General features: G+C 42.8%; 2 protein-coding genes across 2 annotated transcripts; both read left to right on the forward strand.

Annotated features, from left to right (window-relative positions):
• Window positions 1-234: 234 nt before the first annotated feature.
• On the forward strand, window positions 235-3,186 carry PG986_001451 (alcohol oxidase; the record flags this gene model as incomplete). Its single annotated transcript, XM_066837673.1, has 12 exons — window positions 235-308; window positions 363-588; window positions 637-860; window positions 888-1,044; window positions 1,103-1,239; window positions 1,297-1,415; window positions 1,469-1,633; window positions 1,732-1,954; window positions 2,010-2,031; window positions 2,292-2,759; window positions 2,825-2,961; window positions 3,048-3,186. 12 exons carry the CDS (start codon window positions 235-237, stop codon window positions 3,184-3,186), a joined length of 2,091 nt encoding a protein of 696 aa, XP_066706566.1.
• Window positions 3,187-5,556: 2,370 nt separating this feature from the next.
• PG986_001452 (uncharacterized protein) lies at window positions 5,557-7,313 on the forward strand (the record flags this gene model as incomplete). Its single annotated transcript, XM_066837674.1, has 3 exons — window positions 5,557-5,802; window positions 5,911-6,779; window positions 6,839-7,313. The coding sequence occupies 3 exons, from the start codon at window positions 5,557-5,559 to the stop codon at window positions 7,311-7,313; spliced, it is 1,590 nt and encodes a 529-aa protein (XP_066706567.1).
• Between the last annotated feature and the right edge of the window lie 6,382 nt (window positions 7,314-13,695).

Here is a 13,695-nt window from a genome sequence, read left to right on the forward strand (position 1 = left end):
GTGTTGATCTCTGCGCTACTACGCGGGGTACTGTTTCTTTGCACATAGGACGCAAAGGTTTGGGTCATGTACCAGTCGGCCTACTCACCACATATATAGACCGCACCGCGCACCTTTGCACCACATGAGGACACCTGGTTTTCATTGTACCCAATCTCAACGTCGCGTCGTACACTATCACCTGTACTCCTTTATACAACTACCCCCAAACCCATCAGCATATTGGTCACGAAGATGGGCACGCTTCCCGAAGAGTTTGATATTATCGTGTGCGGCGGAGGCAGTTGTGGTTGTGTGGTGGCCGGAAGGTAACCGCCCCCATTGAGCAACGTATCTTGCTTCTTGAGATACTGACCTGCTAGGCTGGCTAATCTGGACCACAACCTCAAGGTTCTCCTGATCGAGGCCGGGGAAAGCAACCTGAACAACCCATGGGTGTACCGACCAGGCATCTATCCCAAGAACATGAAGCTGGACTCGAAGACGGCGTCGTTCTACGAGTCCCGACCATCACCATGGCTCGCCGGACGCAAGGCCGTCGTTCCTTGCGCGCACATCCTTGGAGGTGGATCGTCGATCAACTTCTTGGTAAGTTCCCTCCACACCATGCGATGAATATTATCTCACAACTGGCAGATGTACACACGCGCGTCGGCCTCCGACTATGACGACTTCCAAGCAGAGGGATGGAAGACGAAGGATCTGCTCCCGCTCATGAAGAAGCACGAGACTTACCAGCGCGCATCTCATAACAAGTCAGTAACTCCAAACCCACTAGTTCCTCATGAGGCAAAGCTGACCGACAGACATAGGGATGTCCACGGCTTCGAGGGGCCCATCAAGGTATCATTTGGGAACTAGTAAGTCAACACAACTCTGACACGCAGTCCTGAGGAATCTCAGCCAACTATTGGTAGCACCTATCCCATCAAGGACGACTTCCTCCGGGCAGCCGAGTCTCAAGACATTCCTACCGTGGACGACCTGCAAGATCTATCAACCGGCCACGGCGCTGAGCATTGGTTGAAGTGGATCAACCGCGACGTAAGTATCAAAAGCCACGAGAAACGGAAATATCTGTGCCTACCTAACGGGCATATAGACTGGTCGACGAAGCGATAGCGCCCACGCCTACGTCCATTCGACCAGGGCGGTCCACTCGAACCTTTACTTGGCATGTAACACCAAAGTCGACAAGGTCATCATCGAGAATGGCCGCGCAGTCGCTGTCCAGACGGTGTAAGTACTTTCCATTGCCAATTTCTTTCTCAGCTCACAGGACCAAACAAATTGCAGTCCAACCAAGCCCCTGGCACCGAACCAGTTGAAGACCCGGACCTTCAGGGCGCGCAAACAGATCGTGGTATCAGGAGGTACCCTCTCATCGCCATTGATCCTCCAGAGATCCGGCATTGGTGAGCCTCGAAAGTAGCAATATTTCTTGCTGTGAGCTTACAGTGATTACTAGGTGACCCCAAGAAGCTCAAAGCCGCCGGTGTCGAACCCAAGGTTAACCTTCCAGGTGTCGGTCTTAACTTCCAAGACCACTACCTGACCTTCTCCGTCTTCCGCGCCAAACCCGAAGTCGAGAGCTTCGATGATTTCGTCCGGGGCGTACCCGAGGTGCAGAAGAGTACGTCGAAACTTGAGACTTAACCCAGCCCAACTGAAGCCCAAACCCAAGCTTCAAGAAATAAGTTATCATGTCCGTCGTACTAACGCCCAATCTAGGAGTTTACGACGAGTGGGCCCTAAAGGGGACCGGCCCTCTGGCCACCAACGGCATCGACGCCGGGGTCAAGATTCGACCGACAAAGGAGGAGCTCAAGGAGATGTCATCATGGCCGACGCCCCACTTCAAAGATGGGTGGGAGTCTTACTTCAAGAACAAGCCTGACAAGCCGGTCATGCACTATTCGGTCATTGCTGGTTGGTTCGGCGACCATATGCTCATGTAGGTTTGCTTTAATCCTCATATGGCTGGAAAATAATACTAACCATCGCCACAGGCCTCCTGGCAACTTCTTCACGGTAAGATCATCTCGGCATATACAATGCCTCCCTTGGGTCACGCTCAAACCTGAAATTTGCACGATAAACCGTTGGTGTTTCTAGCGGGCCCAAGGGGTCGAGGGGCCGGTTCATGATCCGACGTCGATTAGATGCCGGGCCATGACAAATCAGCCCAACGAATACAAACGCACTCCTACGTTTCCCCCTTTGCCTTTCATTGATACAACCATCTTGTCGATAAAGGGTCATACTAACTATAAAATGCGCGCAATTTATAGATGTTCCACTTCCTCGAGTACCCCTTCTCCCGCGGCTCCACCCACATCAAATCCGCCGACCCCTACGCCTCCCCCGACTTCGACACGGGCTTCATGAACGACGAGCGCGACATGGCACCTATGGTCTGGGGCTACATCAAGTCGCGCGAGACGGCGCGGCGCATGGACGCGTACGCGGGCGAGGTCCAGAACATGCACCCCTTCTTCCGGTACGACAGCCCCGCGCGCACGCACGACATGGATCTGGATGTGACGCGGCGCTACGCGCTTCCGGGCAATCTCAGCGCCGGACTGCAGCACGGCAGCTGGAGCAATTACCTGCCGGAGGCGGAGAAGCGGCCGGAGAAGGACATTTTGAACAGCAACAAGGCGCATGTTCGCGATGAGCTCAAGTATAGCAGCGAGGATATCAAGGCCGTCGAGGAGTGGGTCAAGCGTCATGTCGAGTCAACTTGGCACAGCCTGGGAGTAAGTATCATCGCAAAGCGCATTCAGGGGTAGTAGTATGGCTAACTGTGTTTTTCCACTTGCAGACGTGCTCCATGGCCCCGAAGGAGGGAAACAGCATCGTCAAGCACGGAGTGCTAGACGAGCGCCTCAATGTGCACGACGTCAAGGGCCTGAAGGTGGCCGACCTCAGTATCTGCCCCGACAATGTCGGATGCAACACGTACGCCATTCCTTCCCCTCTCGTCAATTACTTATATTTGTCACATGTAGATATAGATACATCTTGCTGACTCTACGATATTGCAGGTACTCGACCGCTCTTCTCATTGGCGAAAAGTGCGCCATGCTCGTGGCTGAAGACCTCGGCTACTCAGGGGAGGCGTTGGAAATGAAGGTGCCTGACTATCACGCGCCGGGCGAGCTGCGTCTCTCCTCCCGACTTTGATTTTTCAGCTCCGGGGGTAAAGCAACTACATATTATGTTGATGGTCTATGGCTGGTTTTGGGGGGGAATTAATTTGGAGTTGGGCTTTGGTTTAGTCAATTACCAGAATGCGAGGTCAATATGAAGTGTTCCTTGGTTTTGTTCCTGCCAAAGATCTGTATCTCAGGGGGGTGCGACTGTGACGCTGTAGGGACCCGAAACAAATATGCATGCGGTCTCCCGTGATCACAGGGGTAGTTGTCGGAAAGGCACAGCGATCTCAATTTTCATGATCCGATGCTGCACACCAGCTGAGATTGTTCATGCAATGCGATGCTAATCAAGGTTTTGACTGGGTGGTCCAACCGGAGGCCGTCCCTCAGGCAATATTCGAACTGAGTGTCCATTATATAGGAGCGGTGTGAAAGCAGAAATCGTAGTGCAGCGTAGGGTGGTATTCATGATGCCCACCTTGGCCATTTTTGTGATGCTTTGCATACGGCGAAGACGAAAACAAGATGGAGTCACACAACGATTCAGCCCTGTCGGGGCTTGGTGCCCCGCGTCATCGTGCAACACGACCCCCAAGATCGATTTGAAATCTAGAACCAGTGCATTCACGGCCAGCTTCCGCGGGGAGGCTTTCGGTGACGTCTCGGGGCCCAAATCATACGGTAAGGTCAGGAATCCGCATGTATCGGAAAGGGCGTCCTCGATGAACAAGGAGCTGTGATGATTCAGGCACGGCGACTTTCCAGCTTTATAGATCATCATGAACCGCGAGACTTCCAAGGCTGTCATTCCAATTGACAAGTCACAATCCTTAGCCGTCACATATGGAGTATTCCTTGCATGGCGTTGACGACATGCAGCATCGGAGCCATCATCGATGCAGAGTGTCAAGCCCTCCCGCCTGCAGAGAAGGCATATGTCGCAGTCGTGCATGAAATATTGTCGCGTGTGGCGCGCAGTGGCAGCCTGTTTACCTGTTATTGCGAAGAAGAAGAAAAAGTAACAGCAGCGGAATTTTGTCGTATGTCGCTTCGCGGGGTCGCACAAGATCCTTCGCTTATCGATCGGCCACCACTTGCAGGCCAGGACCGCGCATCAGTTGGTGATCCCGGAGCTCTTTTCCAGAAGGTGTGATTACATCCCTTCTTTTATTCCCCACTCTCCCACTACTTTCCGTCGCATGGGTCGGTAATCGGCGTGGGTTGATGAGATGGACGGCCGCCCGGGACCCTCTTCCGACACATTCATGGCATCCCAATTGTCGAGCCGTCCCTTTTCTTCCCTCCCTCCTTCTTTCCCAATGGGGATTTTGATTGATGGTATTTGGGGGGGGGGGTCCCCGCCCGCTAGACCTCCCACACGGGACCGTCTCCTCCACGTGAGGCGGGCCTGACCAATTGCTGACGTGATGGGGAGGTGACAGGGTGGTGGTAAGCCAGCCGTACCTACCTACCTACCTACCTACCTACCTACCTACCTACCTACCTAGATACCTAGAGAAAAGACCGAGACAACCCCAAGTTTCAGCTTACCTACCATGGATGACAGGATTTCCTGACATATACGTGATTACGGTAGCGCGGAACGCCACCAACCCCCGCTAGCGGCCAATGAGGCGGCCCAGGCATGGAAACGCCGAAGGATTGGGCGTAGCAAACCTGCAATCATCATTGCGAACCGGTGTAGTGGATAGTGCCTAGGTACACCCCCAAAAGGATTGGCGTTCGTTCATGTATGTACATGTATATATAGATGGCAGCTAATGCGGCAGCCCCCGGGCCCTGCCAAGGAAGTAGGTAGGGCTTATAGGCAGGCAACTGCATTTCCTGCTTGTTGGACGTCTATGTGCGTTTTGTTATATGTGTCTCTGAAGAGATAAGTGTGATATGTCTGCATGGTGGTCAAGCGGAGCACTCGCGGAGCCGACTTTGCCCATCCTAACCATTCGATGCAGCCTCCTCCTTGTGGAGGGTATAAATGCAAGCCCTATCGCCAGGAACCCGAGTTGGGCAACGATGCGAGGAGGAGGGCAGAGGCAAATATTGAATAGAGAAGGGAAAAAAAATCAGCTGACCGGTTTCAGCTTAGTGACGACGACTGAGTGCGGTCGACGAGGGCAAACCGAAGGAAGGCACCTGCCGAACACGAGTGCAACACCTTTCAACATCGGGGTCCAAAATGCCACATGGCACACGAACTCGTAGGACTTTGTCACTACTTACCTGAGTGCTCCCCATAAATCGGTTTGCCGCTTGCCTGTGTGGTTTCCTCTTGTCCCTTGCCCTTCTTTTTTCGCCTCTGCCCCGAACGCCACACGATTGTGTATCCGCCGAACGCCTGCTACAACTACACCAAATACTGCCTCTCCTCGCTCCAGTCATGGCGTCGAGCCGTTCGCTCCCCGAGCTTGCTCATGTCATCTCGTCGTGTACGAACCGCATATACGATGCATACGATGATGAAGGCATCCCTCAGCCCTCCTTCGACGTTGGCGCCGACCACTTCAGCGGCCCGTTCACCCCCGTCGTCGAAACGAGCCGTGTCAAGCTCCTAGAAGCCCTGGACGAGCTCCGCGCTCTGATCATTGGCCCTGCCGGCCATGTCTTCTTCCTGTCATTCCTCATGGTAAGCATCCGACGGATGTCAAGTAGAGGTCGCCTTGCTCTCCAGACCACTCGCACCTCACATCCTCTTCACTTGTTTAGGATTTCCATGCTAAACCATAACCTTTAGCCTGCACACACTGCCACCCTACACGCGTTATACAAGTTCGAAATCGCAAAGCATGTACCCCTCGGCGAAGCCATCTCATATGCCGACCTCGCCTCCCGTTGTGGAGTAAGCGAGTCGTCAACGCGTCGGCGGGTACGTGCCGCGATATCGCTCCGTATCTTCCACGAGACTCCAGCAGGCCTCATTCAACATAATGCGGCCTCACTAGCTCTAGCCACAACAACTCTCCATGACTGGCTTGGCATGGCCACGGAGGAGATTGCACCAGCTGCCCTGAAGATGGCCGAGAGCATGGAGAAGTACCCGGCCTGCGACGACCCCACCAAAAGCCCGTTTTCCCTTGCGCACAATGGCAATGGTGAGAAAGACCTCTTCGGTATCGTCAGCGATCAGCCTGCACGTATGGAGAGGTTCGCCAAGGCCATTGCATGGAGCATGAAAGTGCCCGGCATGGAGCCACCGTATACCGTCGACAATCTCGGGTGGGAAAGCAACTGCCCCAAGGTCGTCGTGGACGTCGGAGGTGGCATGGGCGATTTGGGCAAGGCTATGCTCGATAAATACCCCGGCATTGAGACAGCCATCATTGAGGACCTGCCCGAGGTGGCGGCCCAGGGCGAGAAGGCCGTCCCTCCTGAATACAGCGGCCGTCTGAGTTTCCAGTCATATAGCTTCTTCACCGAACAGGTCGTCAAGGACGCCGACGTCTACGTATGGCGGTGCGTGCTGCACGACTGGCCCGACAGCTATGCCGAGATGATCCTTCGCAACCAGATCCCGGCCCTCAAGCCCGGCGCGCGCCTCATCTTCAACGAACGCTGCTTGGCGGCCCCAAAAGCATGTGATCACGTCCAGGAGCAATTTGCACGGTAAGTCCACACACGTGTCAAGGTGCTGGTACTAGGTACTTAGCTAACCTTCATAATAGAGCATGCGATACGCATATGCAATCGTGTGCAAACGCCAAGGAACGCACATACGACGACTGGGCGTCGCTCTTTGCCAAGGCCGATCCGCGCTTCAGGCTCCAATCGGTCACCACACCGCTGCACTCGGCTTTATCGATCATCGAAGTCGTGTGGATGGGTGACTCGAAGCAGCCGGGACACCTCGATATCCACTCACAATCCCCGGTCCCGGTCGAAGAAGCCGCAGTTGATGACACATCAATCGACCAAACCTCGGTTGGTCATAGCAGTGTCGATGATGCCCCCAAGGATTACTTCATGGCCCCAGACGAGTACGAGACCAGTACGGATGGAAGCGAACTGTCTTACGCGCCTGAAAAAGCCGTTGTGGTGCATTGCGGTACATCGAAACCCGGAAATGGCTGCCACGAAGTTCGCATTGCAGACCCTTCAAGCGTTAGCAAACATTGGCTGTCTGATGACGAGGGTGATTGAACCCGGGCCGGGCCGTCTGCTGAACGGCGTGGAGTTGCGTTCCCAGGTTGTTTTGAATGGCCACCTGCTGAATGAGCGAGCGAGCAAGCGTTGCCTTCCTTTCGTTTATGCATGGATATGTTTACGATCATAGAGCGTGCGTCGCAGAAGGTGTGCTGGCGGCTCTGAAGGATTTGGCTCGATTAGCTGGGATTTGCTCTCTGTCGCGTCCTCATCACGTTCAATGGGGATGTTCAATTGTAGGTTTGCGAAAGGGATTTGGAATGGTGGCCGCCGTTCTGCCTGGCCAACGGCAGGGGTATCGTCGAAAGCCCCAGAACGTCATGGTCGAGTTGAGTGCCAGCTGGGCACGGAACGTAAGATGCCGTTCTGGCCCAGAATACGTAGAAACAAACGAATCAAACTCAAACCCGTAAGATGCTGGAGCAGGAGGACCTGATTGGGAGCCCCCACCCCCTCTCCCTTAGGGGATATGGGCCCCTATAACTGCTTTAGTTTTAGGCGTGATAAACGCACTCTCTCCGTGGTTTTTATATCATTTTAATTTCTATTAATTAACGTATATATCTTTATTTAATGCTTAGTATAAGGCCGATTAAACCCTTCGCATTATTAGTACGAGAAAAACGAATATATATTTTAAGAAGCTAAGGGAAAAGCGACCCGATTTAAATTATAAAGGTATATATACTTTAAGCGTTAAATTAACGCGAGACTAGGATTCCGTTTTAATTTAAAAGTAGCCGAACCGTACACTCGGTATATATTTATTATTATTATACATTCGTTTCTTGTTTATTTCGGAGAATAATTATTAATTACTAAGCGTATAATTATAGCCGTTAAATAAAACTATTAATAATATCTTTAATACGATTATTATTACCCTTATTTACGTTATTAAAAAGTTTAAAGCGTTTAATAACTCTAAAAAGGGGCCCCTCGCTCTTTTTTATAGCTCGATAATATTAAAGACTTTAAAAACATTCCTTCTTAAAATAACCTCGGAATTTCCTCTTTTAAGTGACATTAATAAGCGAATTAACGTATATAAAAGTTAAATAAAAAGAGAAATAACGATATTAATTAACGGGGTAAATTATACTTTCCTTAACCCTTTTATAAATAACTCGCTTACTACGTTTATTATAATTAGCCCCGTATTAAATCTATTAAACTATTAACGATCGCTTAGTTTAACTTCTTCCTCCCGTTCCTTTAAACATCGCTTATTCTTAAGTTTACGTAAATATTATTCTAATCGATCTTTATTAGGAATCCGGAAGTTCTTTTTAAGAAAACTATACTAATCTATTTAAAAAACTTTTATAACCCGGAATCGCGTAGTGCCCATTTTAATTAAATAATTTAAAATTTTATAATTAATTAGCTTTATTCCTTAAAGCTTAGCCTCGATAGTATTAAAATCGTTAGCTTTACGTTTTAACTTAAATCTATTCTCCTTAATTTATTTTTATTAAATTAAAACTTATCTTTAATTAATAAAACCCCCTTAGGAAAACTATTAACCCTAAAACTTTTCACTTCTTAAACCCTTTAATAATTTTTCCACTATAGGTTTAAAAATTAAGAAGTTTCCTAACCTTAGTCTCGTCTTTATCTTTAAGGGAAACGAGTTTACTATAAAATAGTTAAACAAATTACATTAATAGTTTAAATTAACCGAACACGAACTATTAAAGCTTTTCGCTAGCTAAGTCATCCGGGTAATTAATATATAATACTCGAAAAAGGCGGTAACTTTCTTAAATTTAAAATAAAGAATTTAAGCTACTTTAAATAAAGCTACTAAATTAATAGCTACTTAAAAAAATCTAGAATTTATTAAATAAACCCTTACTGATAAATTCCCGGCACGCTATATAAACGTTAAGATTACTCGGGATAAAAACTTAACTTAGTTTAAGTAAAAATAGAATAAACCCTTAACTTAATACTATTCTTAAATCTTAAACGCTCTTAAAAAGGTAAAAGTATAAGATCGCCTTAAAAACTTTAAGGGAATATCTTTAACCGAGGTAACCCTCTTTAAAGGAATAATCTCTAAATTTATTAATAGACTTCGAGAATATAAACTTAAGGAAGCTACCGTCGGCTAGAGAGTAAGGCTAGCTAATACCCTTAGCAGATACTACGAGATTATTTAAGAAACCTAATATATTTTAAAGGATAAGGATAAAGTAACTAAATTAAAAGCAAAACGATACTATATAAACCTTATCGAGTAAGCCTTAAAAAAAACAATATATCGTATAATTAAGCAGTTTTTAACGTAAGCCCTCCCTTAAACTTCTTAAACTACGCTAATGCCCACTTTTCGTTTTAACCGAGAATAGGACACTTTTAATAAATATATTAACTTAAACTATAAATAACCTATTAATTCCTATATAATTAATATATATAATAAATAAGTTCTTAATATTAATTATATAATCTTTAATTCTCTTAAAACTATATATAAACCCTTTACTCGTTTTTTTATCCTCTTTAAATAACGCTTAATAATATAATATTAACACTTATACTTTTTTAACCCCTTCGACTTAAGGATAAAAACGGTCTAGGATAGTCTACTTTTAATATAAAACCGAGGAATATATTATTAAAGAATACCCGGGAAATTAAAAATAAATTAATAACTTAAAAAAACTATATAGCCTATAACGAACGCTAACTTCCCCACTAAAAAGCTTAAGATCCCTAATCGTATTATATTTAAAAACTTATATATTAATAGAAATAAAATTATAGAGAAAGGATAAAGAGTATACTTTCGTTATAATAAGCTAGGTTATAATATTACAATATACGATACCCCTAAGGTAAAATAGTTATAATAATAAAAATAATTATATTTCTAAGTAATAATAGCACTAGCCCGGAAATATAAATCTAACCCCTATCTCTTAGAATTAAAAATTATATCTAAATTAGCCCAGCTCTATTATAAATTTACTATAAAAGACGAACCCGTTATTAACGTCTCCTTATATAGCGCATTAATAAACTGCTTAAACTTATAAAACTTAGATATATTTATAACTAAGGAACTTAAGGCTAAGATATTAATAATAAAATTATATATATTTAACCTCCTAGATTAACACACTAAGAAAAAGCGAAAGATAGGCGATAAAGGTATTATTCTTATATCCTTATTATTAAATAAAAACCAAGAGGACGTATAGAACTAAAATAAAGGGAAGGAGAAGGCTCTTAAAAGTAAGAAACCTAGAAAATCCAGGACTACGAATACACCACTTAAACCTTTAAATCCTATTAAGTCCCGGAACTAATAAAGCCCGTTTAATTATAGTAATCTTTTAAAAGGCGTAAATATTAGCTTAACGCTTAAGTAACTCTCTTAAATTAATCTAAACTTTACTAGAAACTTTTAATACCTTATTACTTATTAGTCTAAAAAAGCTATACGGAAATAAAGGAGAATAACGGAGGGCATAGAAATCCTTTACTCTATATATAGAAAGACCTTCCGCTTATCCCTAATCGTAACATTTTAAAAAAATAAAGAGATAATTACTATTATATTAGAATAGGATAGTAAATATATTAATTAAGGAAACGAGGTAAACATCATCGCCTTATCCTTAATTAATTAAATCGAAATATATAAATAACCCCTACGTAATATTAATCTATTTAAGGGACTCGGGATAATAAACTCTTTAAAAAGAATAGATATTATTACTAAATTTATAATTTTCAACGTCGATATAGAATAAATTAAGAGAACTATATAAGCCCTCGTTTAGCCTCTAAAAGGAAAGGATACCACTCTCCTTCTATTTAGCTTATTATAACTCTACGACGTTAATACTTAATTTTTTATTCGAGAGAACTATATAATTATTAAAAACAAGGAAGAAGATTAGCACTAAACTATTATCCGCGAACCACCTATAATATTAAACTTAAATTATAAGCTATCTCTCGTTCTAAGAATCTTAAATCCGGAGCACTTAAAATATAAACCTAGCTCTAATAATAAATCTAATAAAGATAAATCCGATAAAAAGTTAAACAACGAGTCGGAAAATTAAATTACCCCGGGAGACCTCGGTAAATCATAAAATTACTATAGTTAAAGCCTTTTCGTTAAGAAGATATAAGGAAGGCGTTAACTCTTAATACGGTTAAGGAAAATACACTAATAAATAATCGGGAAGAATAGATAATCGGTCCTAAACTATTTAAATAAGCGTTAACTCTTAATATAGTTATAGAAAATATATTAATAAATAATTAAAAAAATAAGTAATCGGTCCTAAACTATTTAAGCAGGTTATAATCCTCGATATAACTATAAAAAATATATCTCTAAGCAATTAAAAAACGAGGCTAGAAATCTTAAATCTCCTAGGCTATTCTTAACGTCTTAGTTAAGCATAACGGTTATAATAAGGAATAATTAAGAAAGTAAGAATAATAATCCTAACACTTTCGTAAGGGGCATAACTCTTAATACGGTCATTATAAATACTAGGTTAGTATCTATAAATAATAATCCCGGATCTATTTAGCTAATTTATAATTAAACGTTTACTTATACACTTAAACTTATAGCTATATTATTTAATAAAGAAGCCTATAAGATAATATACTCTTTATCGAGAATTATTTCACTTAAAGCTTTAAAACTTAACTAGATTATAACTAGCGAAAAAGGGAACTCTTAACGAGATAAAAATAATATATATAAAACTCCTCCTCGTATATAAACCATTAATTCTTAATAAACCGCCGTGTTACCCGGCGTACTATAATAAACCAGGAAAAAATATCCGATAAAAAGTGGTTTCCTAGTTCCTTAAGTTTAATCCGAGGCTAGGTCCCCTCATTTCGAAATATAAACGTATAAGGTATATACGAATATAGTATATATACCGGGACTACGATATAATATATATCGCGGACATACACACCCTTATCGACCTTTACGTTCATAAGGTTCGGTTACGTCTTAAAGTTAAGTTATAGAATAAATTTAAGAGGAAATACTAAATAAATCCTTAAAAGTATTAACTAAATAAAATCACGACTAAAATAATATAATATAGAATATACGAGCCTATATTAACGGTAAACGAAGGAATATCGGATTAGAATATATAGCCCGTTTTAATATTAAAGGACCGGGAAGATAAGACCTCTTAAATAATATATAATAAAAAACTAAGGATAACTATTAACTATAAAAAGGTTAAAAAAGACCTTCTTAGAATAAACTTTCCCCTATTAGCAAATATCTATAATTAGCTCTCCCGCCCGTAAATCGGAGCGTTTACGAAATTTAATTTTAAATATAGATACTAGGCAATCTCGGTATATCCTAACTATAAATATATCCTAGCTTTTAAAATTCCTAGTTTTCCCTAACTGTAATCGACTCGAATACCCCAAGGAACCCAGTCCGCAGGACACTCCTATGAAATAATAAACATTACCTTCGGACTTATACTTAAACTATTCCCCGAATCTTCTTTCCTAGCACCACTTAAAAATAGCCCGGACTTAATATAACGCTTGCTAATATATATTAATAATTTTATTACCCGGGGAAAGACGGTCGATAAATTAATAGACTTTATTAAAAATAACTTCCTTTTAAAAATTTCGTAGTCCCTTTTAAAACTATTCTTTAGGAAATACGAGATAGGTATAAAAGAACTAGAGGCACTTAGAGTTATTTATAAAATATAAAATTATACGTATATTATTTAAACCCGGTCGAAACGGTTAAAAGAATAGCTAATCCTTAAAGATATTATTAGAGTACGCTCGTTCCTAGGCGCTATAAGGCTTACTAAGAGGTTTATTAAGAATTATGCTGAGTTTTCCCCGGCCCCTTACCCGCTTAACCGAAAACGTTAAATAGTAGTAGGGACTCGTAAAAGCCCTAGCTTTTAACGTTTTAAGGAAAAAGTACTCGTTCGTTATTAATATATATAGGTATAATCCGACCTAACCTACCCGGATATACGTTAATATATTAAGATAAACCACCGGATACTTTCTCGAATAAATTATAAAAAAAGTCCCCCGCCCGATCTTATATAATTCCTTCCTATTTTTTAAGACTTAATAAAAGTATAAGACCTATAAAAGGGAATTATTCGGTATCGTAAAATTTATTAAGAAATACCGCCGATTTTTTTACTATATAAACCCAGTATTAACTATCTTTACTAATTATAAACTTATAACCTTCTTTCGATTCTTATTTAATATAAAAGGTATAACGTGGTTTATCACTACGCGACGTATATTACTTAGCGACGCACCTTAATTTAATTTTAATATAATTAAACTTTAATACGTAATACTTTTATAACTATAA

The sequence above is a fragment of the Apiospora aurea genome (genome assembly GCF_038362705.1).
Source record: "Apiospora aurea strain CBS 24483 chromosome Unknown utg000001l_segment0_segment0, whole genome shotgun sequence".
Classification (NCBI taxonomy): domain Eukaryota; kingdom Fungi; phylum Ascomycota; class Sordariomycetes; order Amphisphaeriales; family Apiosporaceae; genus Apiospora; species Apiospora aurea.